Genomic DNA, 14,682 nt, shown 5'->3' on the forward strand with positions numbered 1-14,682 from the left:
GGCCGTGGACAGAAGAGTATGCTCCGCGTCAGATGTCTTGAAGATGGACCCGCTAATTGTATTTAATTTAGGTAATTAATTTAATTGTAGTGTAGTGTTAGGTGTAATTGTAACTTAGGTTAGGTTTTATTTCACAGGTAAATGTGTCTTTATTTTAACTAGGTAGTTATTAAATAGTTAATAACTATTTAATAACTATTGTACCTAGTTAAAATAAATACAAAGTTGCCTGTAAAATAAAACCTAAGATAGATACAATGTAACTTTTAGTTATATTTTAGCTAGCTTAGGGTTTATTTTATAGGTAAGTATTTAGTTTTAAATAGGAATTATTTAGTTAATTGTAGTAATTTTATTTAGATTTATTTTAATTATATTTAAGTTAGGGGGTGTTAGGGTTAGACTTAGGTTTAGGGGTTAATAACTTTATTATAGTGGCGGCGACGTTGGGGGCGGCAGATTAGGGGTTAATAAATGTAGGTAGGTTGCAGGGACATTGGGGGCGGCAGAGTAGGAGTTCATAAGCATAATGTAGGTGGCGGCGGTGTTCGGAGCAGCATATTAGGGGTTAATAATATAATGTAGGTGTCAGCGATGTCGGGGGATGGCAGATTAGGGTTTAATAAGTGTAAGATTAGGGGTGTTTAGACTCGGGGTTCATGTTAGGGTGTTGGGTGTAGACATAAATGTATTTCCCCATAGGAATCAATGGGGCTGCGTTAGGAGCTTTACGCTGCTTTTTTGCAGGTGTTAGGTTTTTTTTCAGCCGGCTCTCCCCCATTGATACCTAGGGGGAAATCGTGCACAAGCACGTTTTACCAGCTCACCGCTAACGTAAGCAGTGCTGGTATTGAGGTGAGATGTGAAGCAAATTTTGCTCTACGCTCACTTTTTTTGCGGCTAACGCCGGGTTTGTAAAAACCCATAATACCAGCACTGTCTGTAAGTGAGCGGTGAGCATAAACTGCTCGTTAGCACCGCACAGCCTCTAACGCAAAACTCGTAATCTAGGCGAATGTTTCCAAGGCGGAAAAAAGTAATAACCACCGGCTTAATTCTAGGCCAGACTAGGACTAAACCATTAATGTCAGAAAGACAATCTTTTTACGGAACAGAACTAAAAAGGACAGAAAACTGACCCATCAAAAGAACCGGTGGATAATCCCTTATCCAAAACATCCTGTAAAAATAAAAATAGTACAAAATCTGGGAATTCAAAAAGAATTCCAACACAAACTTGATTTGAAAACCAATAAAGGCCTTCCAGACCTTAAAATAATTCCCCTAGTCATAGGCTTACAAGCCTGTATAAGAAACTCAATAACCGAAGAAATAGGTCAAAGGATTTCTGATTCGATCTCCAAGACATCAAGAGAACTAGAATCAGGATAGAAAGAATGACCATAAAATAGAATGACATGATGCAAAAGAAGAAGCTAAGGAGAGATACTGGACAACAGAACCTGATCTGCAAACCAAATACTCCAGGCACAAGCTGGAGCAGAACAGAATCTGCAATGCTCTTCATGCCAAATCACCCTGGAACAAAAGATCAGAAGTGGCATAAAATATAGACAAGTCAGAATTACCACTAAACTATCAAGAGGAGCCACAAAAAAAGTTTAAAGATCCCTGGATATTACACAGTACCTGGGGAAATTAAGATACAACTGGGAAGCCATCAGACCTATCTCTGGGTGACCCCAAAGACCTATTATCTGATAGAACATAACCAGATAAAGAGACCACTCTTCCAGACTGAAGAACTGAAACAAGAACAGCAGAAATCAGACAGCAATAAGCTTCTGCCCAGAAAAGAAATAGAGATACAATCCTCATTACTAGGATACAGTAAAGTTCCCCCCTGATAATTGACATAAACTAAACTACAGACGCAACAGTCTAATCTGGAACAGCAACTGAAAAAGCTTGTCCAAAAAACAAATCTCAGAAGCCGATAATGATCTTAGAAAAACACAAAAAGTAAGCATCCAAAAAAATCTATTGAGGAAATAAAGTGACCTCACAGAAAAGTCTAAATAATTTCCCTTTTGAAAGTAGGAACTTGAGAAACTTGTTCAACGATTCTAGATCAGAATAGATCTGAAAGTTCCTTCTTACTTATGGGACAATGAATAGGTTGGGACAACGAATGGGGTGGGACAACGAATGGGGTGGGACAACGAATGGGGTGGGACAACGAATGGGGTGGGACAACGAATGGGGTGGGACAACGAATGGGGTGGGACAACGAAAAGGCTGGGGCAACGAAAAGGCTGGGGCAACGAAAAGGCTGGGGCAACGAATAGGCTGGGGCAACGAATAGGCTGGGGCAACGAATAGGCTGGGGCAACGAATAGGCTGGGGCAACGAATAGGCTGGGGCAACGAATAGGCTGGGGCAACGAATAGGCTGGGGCAACGAATAGGCTGGGGCAACAAATAGGCTGGGGCAACGAATAGGCTGGGGCAACGAATAGGCTGGGGCAACGAATAGGCTGAGACAACAAATAGGTTGGGAAAATGAATAGGTTGGGAAAATGAATAGGTTGGGAAAATGAATAGGTTGGGAAAATGAATAGGTTGGGAAAATGAATAGGTTGGGAAAATGAATAGGTTGGGACAATGAATAGGTTGGGACAATGAATAGGTTGGGACAATGAATAGGTTGGGACAATGAATAGGTTGGGACAATGAATAGGTTGGGACAATGAATAGGTTGGGACAATGAATAGGTTGGGACAATGAATAGGTTGGGACAATGAATAGGCTGGGACAATGAATAGGCTTGGACAATGAATAGGGTGGGACAATTAATAGGCTGGGACAATGAATAGGGTGGGACAATGAATAGGGTGGGACAATGAATAGGGTGGGACAATGAATAGGGTGGGACAATGAATAGGGTGGGACAATGAATAGGTTGGAGATCCCATATACCAGAGCCAACAGCGTTCCTAGAAACATAGAACATAAAAAAAATGTTAAATGATAATATTCAGAATCAAAAGAGATCTTGAAGAAAGGAAAAACTTAAGGGACACTCAAGTCAAAATAAACCTTTATGATTCAGATAGAGCAGCAGTTTTAAGACACTTTACAATTTACCTGCATTATCAAATATTGCACAGTCTTTTTATATTCACACTTTCTAGGGAACAAGATCCTATTGAGCATGTGCACAAGCTAACAGGGTATACGTATACTAGTTTGTGATTGGTTGATGTCTGTCACATGATACAGGGGGCTGGAGAATGGAAGAAAGAATAAAAATCTACTGCTTATTTAAGATTCAGACTAGGTGTTAAATCAATGTCTTTTTATTGTGCACTTGCTTGGCTTGTGACTAAATCCCCACCATATGTCACTTACATCCCTCTGGCAAACACTGTACTCTAAAGGGAAACGGGCATCAGCTCGATTTGAGAACCCCTCTCTCTGAAGAATCAAATGCACATCTTCACCTTCCTTCAGCAGAATCAAAGACAAGACTGAGGTATTGGTGAGGTGGGAGGGGTTTTATAGAGTTCTTGGGGATTGAAAATCTTTGCCTCCTCCTAGTGGTAGTGAAAAGTATTTTCCAGGAGTAATGGATAATGAACTCTCACCACCTGTATGAAAGAAAAGTGAGCGCTACTAGAGCTAGAAGGGAGACAGCTGAGCGCTAAAAGGGCTAGAAGGGAGACAGCTGAGCGTTAAAAGGGCTAGAAGGGAGACAGCTGAGCGCTACTAGAGCTAGAAGGGAGACAGCTGAGCATTCAAAGGGCTAGAAGGGAGACAATTGAGCGCTACTAGGGCTAGTAGGGAGGCAGCTGAGTGCTACTAGGGCTAGTAGGGAGGCAGCTGAGCGCTACTAGCGCTAGAAGGGAGGCAGCTGAGCGCTACTAGCGCTAGAAGGGAGACAGATGAGTGCTACTAGTGCTAGAAAAGAGACAACTGAGTGCTACTAGGGCTAGAAGGGAGACAGCTGCGCGCTACTAGGGCTAGAAGGAAGACAACTGCCCGCTACGAGGGCTAGAAGGAGACAGATGCACACTACTATGGCTACAAGGGTAGAAGGAAGTGCTACAAGGGCTAGAAAGGAGACACAGCTGAGCCTTGCTAGGGCTAAAAGAGAGACAGCCGAGTGCTACTAGGGCTAGAAGAGAGACAGCCAAGCACTACTAGGGCTAGAAGAGAGACAGCTGAGTGCTACAAGGGCTAGAAGGGAGAAATCTAAACCTAGCTAGGGATAGAAGAGAGACAGTATTGATTTCGATGGGGTATAGCGCCAAAGACGAGCACCTATAGCTCTGAACAGTGGGCTAACTAGCTAGCTTGGAAAATGTACTAAGAAAAACAGAATTTATGCTTACCTGATAAATTACTTTCTCCAACGGTGTGTCCGGTCCACGGCGTCATCCATAACTTGTGGGAATATCTCTTCCCCAACAGGAAATGGCAAAGAGTACAGCAAAAGCTGTCCATATAGTCCCTCCTAGGCTCCGCCCACCCCAGTCATTCGACCGACGGACAGGAGAAAAACAGGAGAAACTATAGGGTGCCGTGGTGACTGTAGTTAAAGAAATAAATTCATCAAACCTGATTAAAAAACCAGGGCGGGCCGTGGACCGGACACACCGTTGGAGAAAGTAATTTATCAGGTAAGCATAAATTCTGTTTTCTCCAACATTGGTGTGTCCGGTCCACGGCGTCATCCATAACTTGTGGGAACCAATACCAAAGCTTTAGGACACGGATGAAGGGAGGGAGCCAATCAGGTTACCTAAACAGAAGGCACCACGGCTTGCAAAACCTTTCTCCCAAAAATAGCCTCCGAAGAAGCAAAAGTATAAAATTTGTAGAATTTGGCAAAAGTGTGCAGGGAAGACCAAGTCGCTGCCTTACATGTCTGATCAACAGAAGCCTCGTTCTTGAAGGCCCATGTGGAAGCCACAGCCCTAGTAGAGTGAGCTGTGATTTTTTCAGGAGGCTGCCGTCCGGCAGTCTCGTAAGCCAATCGGATGATGCTTTTCAGCCAAAAGGAAAGAGAGGTAGAAGTAGCTTTTTGACCTCTCCTTTTACCAGAATAGACGACAAACAGAGAAGATGTTTGTCTGAAATCTTTTGTTGCTTCTAAATAGAATTTTAAAGCACGGACTAAATCCAAATTGTGTAACAAACGTTCCTTCTTTGAAACTGGATTCGGACACAAAGAAGGCACAACTATCTCCTGGTTAATATTCTTGTTGGAAATAACTTTTGGAAGAAAACCAGGTTTAGTACGCAAAACAACCTTATCTGAATGGAACACCAGATAGGGCGGAGTACACTGCAGAGCAGATAACTCAGAAACTCTTCTAGCAGAAGAAATAGCAACTAAAAACAAAACTTTCCAAGATAACAACTTAATATCTATGGCAGTGTTTTTCAACCAGTGTGCCGTGGCACACTAGTGTGCCGCGAGAGATCCTCAGGTGTGCCACGGCAGACTGACAACAGTGTGACATATTTTTTAAACTTTGCTTGTTTTTTACTCCCAGTGCAGGGGTAGTTTGTAGGAGGCATGGCATAACAGCACAATACATACAGTATGTGTGTGTTTGTGTTTATGTGTATATATATATGCTGTATTAGGCTACAATGTGTGATTTTTTTTAAAATTTTGGGATGGTGGTGTGCCACAGGATTTTTTTATGTAAAAAAGTGTGCCACGGCAAAAAAAAGGTTAAAAATCACTGATCTATGGAATGTAAAGGTTCAAACGGAACCCCTTGGAGAACTGAAAGAACTAGATTTAGACTCCAGGGAGGAGTCAAAGGTTTGTAAACAGGCTTGATCCTGACCAAAGCCTGAACAAAAGCTTGTACATCTGGCACAGCTGCCAGTCGTTTGTGTAACAAAGACAGATCCCTTTAGAGAACTCGCTGATAATCCCTTATCCAAACCTTCTTGGAGAAAGGAAAGGATCCTAGGAATTTTGATCTTACTCCATGAGAATCCCTTGGATTCACACCAACAGATATATCTTTTCCATATTTTATGGTAAATTTACAGGTTTTCTGGCTTGTACCAGAGTATCTATCACAGAATCCGAAAACCCACGCTTAGATAGAATCAAGCGTTCAATTTCCAAGCCGTCAGCTGGAGAGAGACTAGATTTGGATGTTCGAATGGACCCTGTACAAGAAGATCCTGTCTCAAAGGTAGCTTCCATGGTGGAGCCGATGACATATTCACCAGGTCTGCATACCAAGTCCTGCGTGGCCACGCAGGAGCTATCAAAATCACAGAGGCCCTCTCTTGTTTGATCCTGGCTACCAGCCTGGGAATGAGAGGGAACGGTGGAAACATATAAGCTAGGTTGAAGGTCCAAGGCGCTACTAATGCATCCACTAAAGTCGCCTTGGGATCCCTGGATCTGGACCTGTAGCAAGGAACCTTGAAGTTCTGACGAGACGCCATCAGATCCATGTCTGGAATGCCCCATAATTGAGTCAACTGGGCAAATATCTCCGGGTGGAGTTCCCACTCCACCGGATGGAATGTCTGACGACTCAGATAATCCGCCTCCCAGTTTTCCACTCCTGGGATGTGGATCGCAGATAGGTGGCAGGAGTGATCCTCCGCCCATTTTATGATCTTGGTCACTTCTCTCATCGCCAGGGAACTCCTTGTCCCCCCCTGATGGTTGATGTAAGCAACAGTCGTCATGTTGTCTGATTGAAATCTTATGAATCTGGCCTTTGCTAGTTGAGGCCAAGCCCTGAGAGTATTGAATATCGCTCTCAGTTCCAGAATGTTTATCGGGAGAAGAGACTCTTCCTGAGACCATAGTCCCTGAGCTTTCAGGGAGCCCCAGACCGCGCCCCAGCCCACTAGACTGGCATCGGTCGTGACGATGACCCACTCTGGTCTGCGGAAGCTCATTCCCTGGGACAGGTGATCCTGGGTTAGCCACCAACGGAGTGAGTCTCTGGTCTTCTGATCTACTTGAATCACTGGAGACAAGTCCGTATAATCCCCATTCCACTGTTTCAGCATGCACAGTTGTAATGGTCTTAGATGAATTCGCGCAAAAGGAACTATGTCCATTGCAGCAACCATCAAACCTACTACTTCCATGCACTGAGCTATGGAAGGTCGTGGAACAGAATGAAGAACTTGACAAGCATTTAGAAGTTTTGACTTTCTGACATCTGTCAGGAAAATCTTCATTTCTAAGGAATCTATTATTGTCCCCAAGAAAGGAACTCTTGTCGACGGAGACAGGGAACTTTTGTCTATGTTCACTTTCCATCCGTGAGATCTGAGAAAGGCCAGAACGATGTCTGTGTGAGCCTTTGCCTTTGAAAGAGACGACGCTTGTATCAGAATGTCGTCCAAGTAAGGTGCCACTGCAATGCCCCTTGGTCTTAGAACCGCTAGAAGGGACCCGAGTACCTTTGTGAAAATTCTTGGAGCAGTGGCTAGCCCGAATGGGAGAGCCACAAACTGGTAATGTTTGTCCAGAAAGGCGAACCTTAGGAACTGATGATGATCTTTGTGGATAGGAATATGTAGATACGCATCCTTTAGATCCACGGTAGTCATAAATTGACCCTCCTGGATTGTAGGTAAAATCGTTCGAATAGTTTCCATTTTGAACGATGGCACTCTGAGAAATTTGTTTAGGATCTTTAAATCCAGAATTGGTCTGAAAGTTCCCTCTTTTTTGGGAACTACAAACAGATTTGAGTAAAACCCCATTCCTTGTTCCACGGTTGGAACTGGGTGTATCACTCCCATTTTTAACAGGTCTTCTACACAATGTAAGAATGCCTGTCTCTTTATTTGGTTCGAAGATAAGTGAGACATGTGGAACCTTCCCCTTGGGGGTAGTTCCATGAATTCCAGAAGATAACCTTGAGAAACTATTTCTAGTGACCAGGGATCCTGAACATCTCTTGCCCAAGCCTGAGCGAAGAGAGAGAGTCTGCCCCCTACTAGATCCGGTCCCGGATCGGGGGCTACTCCTTCATGCTGTTTTGTTAGCAGCAGCAGGCTTCTTGGCCTGCTTACCCTTGTTCCAGCCTTGCATCGGTTTCCAAGCTGGTTTGGTTTGCGAAGCATTACCCTCTTGTTTAGAGGTTGCAGAGTTGGAGGCCGGTCCTTTCCTGAAATTGCGAAAGGAACGAAAATTAGACTTATTCTTGGCTTTGAAAGGCCTATCTTGTGGGAGGGCGTGGCCCTTACCCCCAGTGATGTCTGAGATAATCTCTTTCAACTCTGGCCCAAAGAGAGTTTTACCCTTGAAGGGGATATTAAGCAATTTTGTCTTGGAAGATACATCCGCTGACCAAGACTTTAGCCAAAGCGCTCTGCGCGCCACAATTGCAAACCCTGAATTTTTTGCCGCTAATCTAGCTAACTGCAAAGCGGCATCTAAAATAAAAGAATTAGCTAACTTGAGTGCGTGAACTCTGTCCATAACCTCCTCATACGGAGTCTCTCTACTGAGCGACTTTTCTAGTTCCTCGAACCAGAACCACGCTGCTGTAGTGACAGGAACAATGCACGAAATGGGTTGCAGGAGGTAACCTTGCTGTACAAAAATCTTTTTAAGCAAACCCTCCAATTTTTTATCCATAGGATCTTTGAAAGCACAATTATCCTCGATAGGAATAGTAGTGCGCTTGTTTAGTGTAGAAACTGCCCCCTCGACCTTAGGGACTGTCTGCCATAAGTCCTTTCTGGTGTCGACCATAGGAAATAATTTCTTAAATATAGGAGGGGGAACAAAAGGTATGCCGGGCTTCTCCCACTCCTTATTCACTATGTCCGCCACCCGCTTGGGTATAGGAAAAGCGTAGGGGTGCACCAGAACCTCTAGGAACTTGTCCATCTTGCACAATTTTTCTGGAATGACCAGGTTGTCACAATCATCCAGAGTAGATAACACCTCCTTAAGCAGTGCGCGGAGATGGTCTAATTTAAATTTAAATGTCACAACATCAGGTTCTGCCTGTTGAGAAATTCTACCTGAATCTGAAATTTCCCCATCTGACAAAACCTCCCTCATGGCCCCTTCAGATTGGTGTGAGGGTATGACAGAGCAATTATCATCAGCGCCCTCCTGCTCTACAGTGTTTAAAACAGAGCAATCGCGCTCTCTCTGAAATGCAGGCATTTTGGATAAAATATTAGCTATGGAGTTATCCATTACTGCCGTCAATTGTTGCATAGTAACAAGCATTGGCGCGCTAGAAGTACTAGGGGTCTCCTGCGTGGGCAAAACTGGCGTAGACACAGAAGGAGATGATGTAGAACTCTGTCTACTCCCTTCATCTGATGAATCATCTTGGGCAACTTTACTATCTGTGGCAGTACTGTCCTTACTTTGTTTGGACGCTATGGCACAATTATCACACAATTTTGAAGGGGGAGACACATTGGCTTCCATACATACAGAACATAGTTTATCTGAAGGCACAGACATGTTAAACAGGCTTAAACTTGTCAATAAAGTACAAAAACCGTTTTAAAACAAAACCGTTACTGTCTCTTTAAATTTTAAACAGGGCACACTTTATTACTGAATATGTGAAAAACTATGAAGGAATTGTTCAAATTTTACCAAATTTTCACCACAGTGTCTAAAAGCATTGAAAGCATTGCACCCCAAATTTCAGACCTTTAACCCTTAAAATGAAAAAAACGGAGCCGGTTACAGTTTTAACCCCTCTACAGTCCCAGCTACAGCCTTTGCTGCGACTTTACCAAACCCAGGGGGGAATACGATACCAAATGAAGCCTTCTAGGAACCTTTTCAACTACTTTCAGATCCACACACATGCAGCTGCATGTCCTGCTCTCAAAAGTAACTGCGCAGTAATGGCGCGAAAATGAGGCTCAGCCTACAACTGGGAAGGCCCTTCCTGACTGGAAAGGTGTCTAAACCAGTGCCTGACGTTAAAAAACGTTGCCCAAAGTTTATTAGTGTGAATTTCAACATTAAGCTGTATAAAATGCCCAAATAAAGCAATCGATCTTGCCCATAAAAGTGTCTACCAGTTTTATAGCCCATATTAAGCCCTTTATTCTGTTTGAGACTAAGAAAATGGCTTACCGGTCCCCATGAGGGGAAATGACAGCCTTCCAGCATTACACAGTCTTGTTAGAAATATGGCTAGTCATACCTTAAGCAGAAAAGTCTGCTAACTGTTTCCCCCAACTGAAGTTACTTCATCTCAACAGTCCTATGTGGAAACAGCAAACGATTTTAGTTACTGCTGCTAAAATCATACTCCTCTCACAAACAGAAATCTTCATCCTTTTCTGTTTCAGAGTAAATAGTACATACCAGCACTATTTTAAAATAACAAACTCTCAGTAGAATAAAAAACTACAACTAAACACCACATACTCTTAACCATCTCCGTGGAGATGTTGCCTGTGCAACGGCAAAGAGAATAACTGGGGTGGGCGGAGCCTAGGAGGGACTATATGGATAGCTTTTGCTGTGCTCTTTGCCATTTCCTGTTGGGGAGGAGATATTCCCACAAGTTATGGATGACGCCGTGGACCGGACACACCAATGTTGGAGAAATAAATGTGTTCAGAGCGCCTCAAATGGGCTAGGTGTTGTACAATGTGTAGAGTGTGTATTTAGAAATATTTTAATTGTAAATCTAGTACTTTACACAAGAATAAAACATGCCATGGTGGGTACAGTGGTAATAAAAGACAATAAAAACAATAAGATGTGGATCCACTCTTGTACAAATTAAATATTGAATATATCTATATAAAAACACTGAATATAAAATGATGCAGAGGCAATAATAATAGTAGCCCCAATAAAAATATGAGAAAGTTAAAATTCCAAACAATGCCTGAAAGAAATCAATCCAATGTGTGGATTAAAAAATGCAGTAAATCAAATGAATGGATTGCTGATATCGACTAGGGGAGGATACCGTAAGAGATATTATGTACCAGTGTTGGCGGTGATAATGTGTATAAAAAGGGAGTGAAAAATTATCCTTAGTGATTGCAAATATAAAGAAAACAGACAGTGTCAACTTGCTTATTCAAAAGTGAATAAAATGATGTGAAAAATTGAAAAATTACAAAGGAAAAAAATGCTGCTCAAAAAATGAAAAAAGGAACAAAGTCAGTGATAATATAAAAAAAAAAAAAAAGGAAAAAAGAGAACAAAGTCAGTGATTGTAATTTGACTTTTATTTGGATCTTCACATTTAGCCTTTTTTAGGATTTTGTTTCTTGGATTACAATCACTGACTTTGTTCTCTTTTTTCCTTTTTTTTTATATTATCACTGACTTTGTTCTATTTTTTTTCATTTTTTGAGCAGCATTTTTTCATTTGTAATTTTTCAATTTTTCACATCATTTTATTCACTTTTGAATAAGCAAGTTGACACTGTTTGTTTTCTTTATATTTGCAATCACTAAGGCTAATTTTCACTCCCTTTTTATACACATTATCACCACCAACACTGGTACATAATATCTCTTACGGTATCCTCCCCTAGTCGATATCAGCAATCCATTCATTTGATTTACTGTATTTTTTAATCCACACACTGGATTGATTTCTTTCAGACATTGTTTGGAATTTTAACTTTCTCATATTTTTATTGGGGCTACTATTATTATTGCCTCTGCATCATTTTATATTCAGTGTTTTTATATAGATATATTCAATATTTAATTTGTACAAGAGTGGATCCACATCTTATTGTTTTTATTGTCTTTTATTACCACTGTACCCACCGTGGCATGTTTTATTCTTGTGTAAAGTACTAGATTTACAATTAAAATATTTCTAAATACACACTCTACACATTGTACAACACCTAGCCCATTTGAGGCGCTCTGAACACATTTATTTTCATAGAAGAGAGACAGCCCAGCACCACCAGAAGCATGCTGTATACCTACCCTTGCTGGTACTATTTGGACTTGTCTGTCCACTCTCCAGTCCGTTGGAAAGTGATGGGGCTGCAAGAGGTTTCACTCCTGTTGACTGCTCTCCCTTCCCATTCTCTGCTGGATTTGAGTTTTCCACTCTGGTTACTAAGAAGACCTTGTGGCCCCTGCCTGGACTGGAGACCTCAACCTGTCCTGTTGGTCTCTGGAGCCGAGGTCCCTCTGGCAAAGTGTTTATCTTTTCTTCCTTCTCTTCCACCTCCTCCTCTTCTGTGTCAGAGTCTGAGTCCTCTTTCTGTGTCTCTGGAACAAGAGTACAGCCTGGTTCCTCCAATACTGGACTAACAATCTCAGTGACAGGGACTGAATCTTCCGGACTAGAAATAGGTTCCTCCAGTGCAGGTTCAGACTCCTCAGGGGTAGGCTCAACATCCTCAGGGGTGGGGCAAGCAATTTCTGCCATGGACACAGAGTGCTGAAGACGTTCTTCCTTTTCTTTCGCCAACACAAAATTGCGCCGGCAACCATTTTGGATTTCAGTCAACAGTGTCCTCTGAGTCTCAATAAAGCTCTTGACCTGAGAAGAAAAAAAAATGATGAGATAATTGGTTATTCCATTCTCAGGAGATTAATAGGCAAATGCCAAGTCTTAAGACTTAATTTTAAGAAAGCAAAATTCAACGATTTAAGGAAATCATTAAATAAAATAAATTGGGACAAAGTATTCTCTAATAAAAATACAGAGGATAAATGGAAAACATTTAAAACTTTGTTAAATAAATCTACATATCAACAAATACAATATGGTTATAAAAATAAAAAATCCAAGCTAATCTGGCTAAATAAAAACTAAATTTATGCTTACCTGATAAATTTATTTATTTATTGACATGGTGAGTCCACGTAATCATCTATAATTACTGTTGGGAATATCACTCCTGGCCAGCAGGAGGATGCAAAGAGCACCACAGCAAAGCTGATAAGTATCAACCCCAGTCATTCGACCGAAGAAAAAGGAGAGAAAAGAAGTAACAAGGTGCAGAGATGCCTGAAAAAAAAGGAGCGGGCCGTGGACTTGTGTCAAGAAATAAATACATTTTTCAGGTAAGCATAAATTTTGTTTTCTTTCTAATGACACAGTGAGTCCACGGATCATCAGTAAGTACTATTGGGAATCGATACCCAAGCTAGAGGACACAGATAATAAGGGAGGGACAAGCCAGGGAACCTAAACAGAAAGAACCTTTCTCCCAAAAGAAGCCTCAGCCGAGGCAAAAGTATCAAATTTATAGAATTTTGAAAAAGTGTGTAGAGAGGACCAAGTTCCCTTGCAAATCTGTTCCACAGAAGCTTCATTTTTGAATGCCCAGGAAGAGGAAACAGCCCATGTGGATGAAGCCGTGACTCTCTCAGGAGGCTGCTGTCCAGCAGTTTCATATGCCAAGCGAATTAAACTCTTCAGCCACAAGGAAAAAGAAGTAGCCATAGATTTCTGACCCTTGCGTTTCCCAGAGAAAACAACAAACAAAGCAGAAGACTGGCGAAAATCCTTAGTCACCTGTAAATAGTATTTCAACGCACGCACCACATCTAGGTTGTGCAGCAAACACTCTTTATGAGAAGAAGGGTTAGGACACAAAGAAGGAACAACAATTTCTTGATTAATGTTCCTATCTGAAGCCACTTTAGGAAGGAAACCTAACTTAGTACGCAGAACTACCTTATCCGAATGAAAAATAAGGTAAGGGGATTCACACTGCAACGCCGAGAGCTCAGAGACTCTACGAGCAGAAGAAATTGCAACAAAAACAAAACTTTCCAAGATAACATCTTAATATCTAAGGAATGCTAAGGCTCAAACGGAGCCTGCTGAAGAACTTTAAGAACAAGGTTAAGTCTCCAGGGAGGAGTAACAGGTTTGAACAGAGGCCTGATTCTGACCAAGGCCTGACAGAATGATTGCACATCTGGTACATCCGCCAGATGTTTATGCAACAAAATAGACAAGGCAGATAATTGACCCTTCAAAGTACTTGCAGATAAACCCTTCTCCAGACCCTCCTGGAGAAAGGACACAATTCTAGGAATCCGAACTCCAAGAGCAGCTTCTGGATTCACACCAATACAGATATTTACGCCATATCTTATGGTAAATCTTTCTAGTCACAGGCTTGCGAGCCTGAATCAAGGTCTCAATAACCGACTCCGAAAACCCGCGCTTAGATAGAATTAAGCGTTCAAGCTCCAAGCAGGCCTTGAAGTAGAAGTCTCCAAGGTGGAAGAGAAGACATTTCCACTAGGTCAGCATACCAGATCCTGCGAGGCCACACCGGTGCAATGAGGATCACCGACGCCTTCTACTGTTTGAGTCGAGCAATGACCCGTGGAAGGAGAGCGAACTGAGGAAATAGGTATGCTAGACTGAGTCCCTTACCTCGGGAGCTTGGTATTCTGTCGAGATGCCATGAGATCCAGCTCCGGCTGTCCCCATTTGAGAATAAAGTTGGAAAACCCCTCCAGATGAAGTTTCCACTCCCCTGGTGAAAGGTCTGTCTGCTCAGAAAATCTGCTTCCCAATTTTCCACTCCTGGAATGTGGATCGCAAATAAACAGCAGTTTGTGGATCTCCGCCCACTGAATAATCTTGGCTAACTCTGTCATGGCCAAGGAACCCCGAGTTCCTCCCTGATGGTTGATGTAAGACACTGAAGTTATGTTGTCCGACTGGAACCTGATAAACCTGGCTGAAGCCAAACTGAGGCCAGGCCAGAA

The 14,682-nt window shown here is 42.2% G+C and overlaps 1 protein-coding gene across 3 annotated transcripts in view; it reads right to left on the reverse strand.

Annotated features, from left to right (window-relative positions):
* The window catches only part of PPP1R37 (protein phosphatase 1 regulatory subunit 37), a 242,948-nt gene that overhangs the window by 52,047 nt on the left and 176,219 nt on the right, over positions 1–14,682 (reverse strand). For all 3 annotated transcript variants that reach the window (XM_053688799.1, XM_053688801.1, XM_053688800.1), the window contains exon 11: positions 11,923–12,487. In XM_053688799.1, the coding sequence (XP_053544774.1) occupies positions 11,923–12,487 (565 nt within the window). The remainder of the gene's footprint in view (positions 1–11,922; positions 12,488–14,682) is intronic.

The sequence above is a fragment of the Bombina bombina genome, chromosome 7 (assembly GCF_027579735.1).
Source record: "Bombina bombina isolate aBomBom1 chromosome 7, aBomBom1.pri, whole genome shotgun sequence".
In the NCBI taxonomy this organism is placed as follows: Eukaryota; Metazoa; Chordata; class Amphibia; order Anura; family Bombinatoridae; genus Bombina; species Bombina bombina.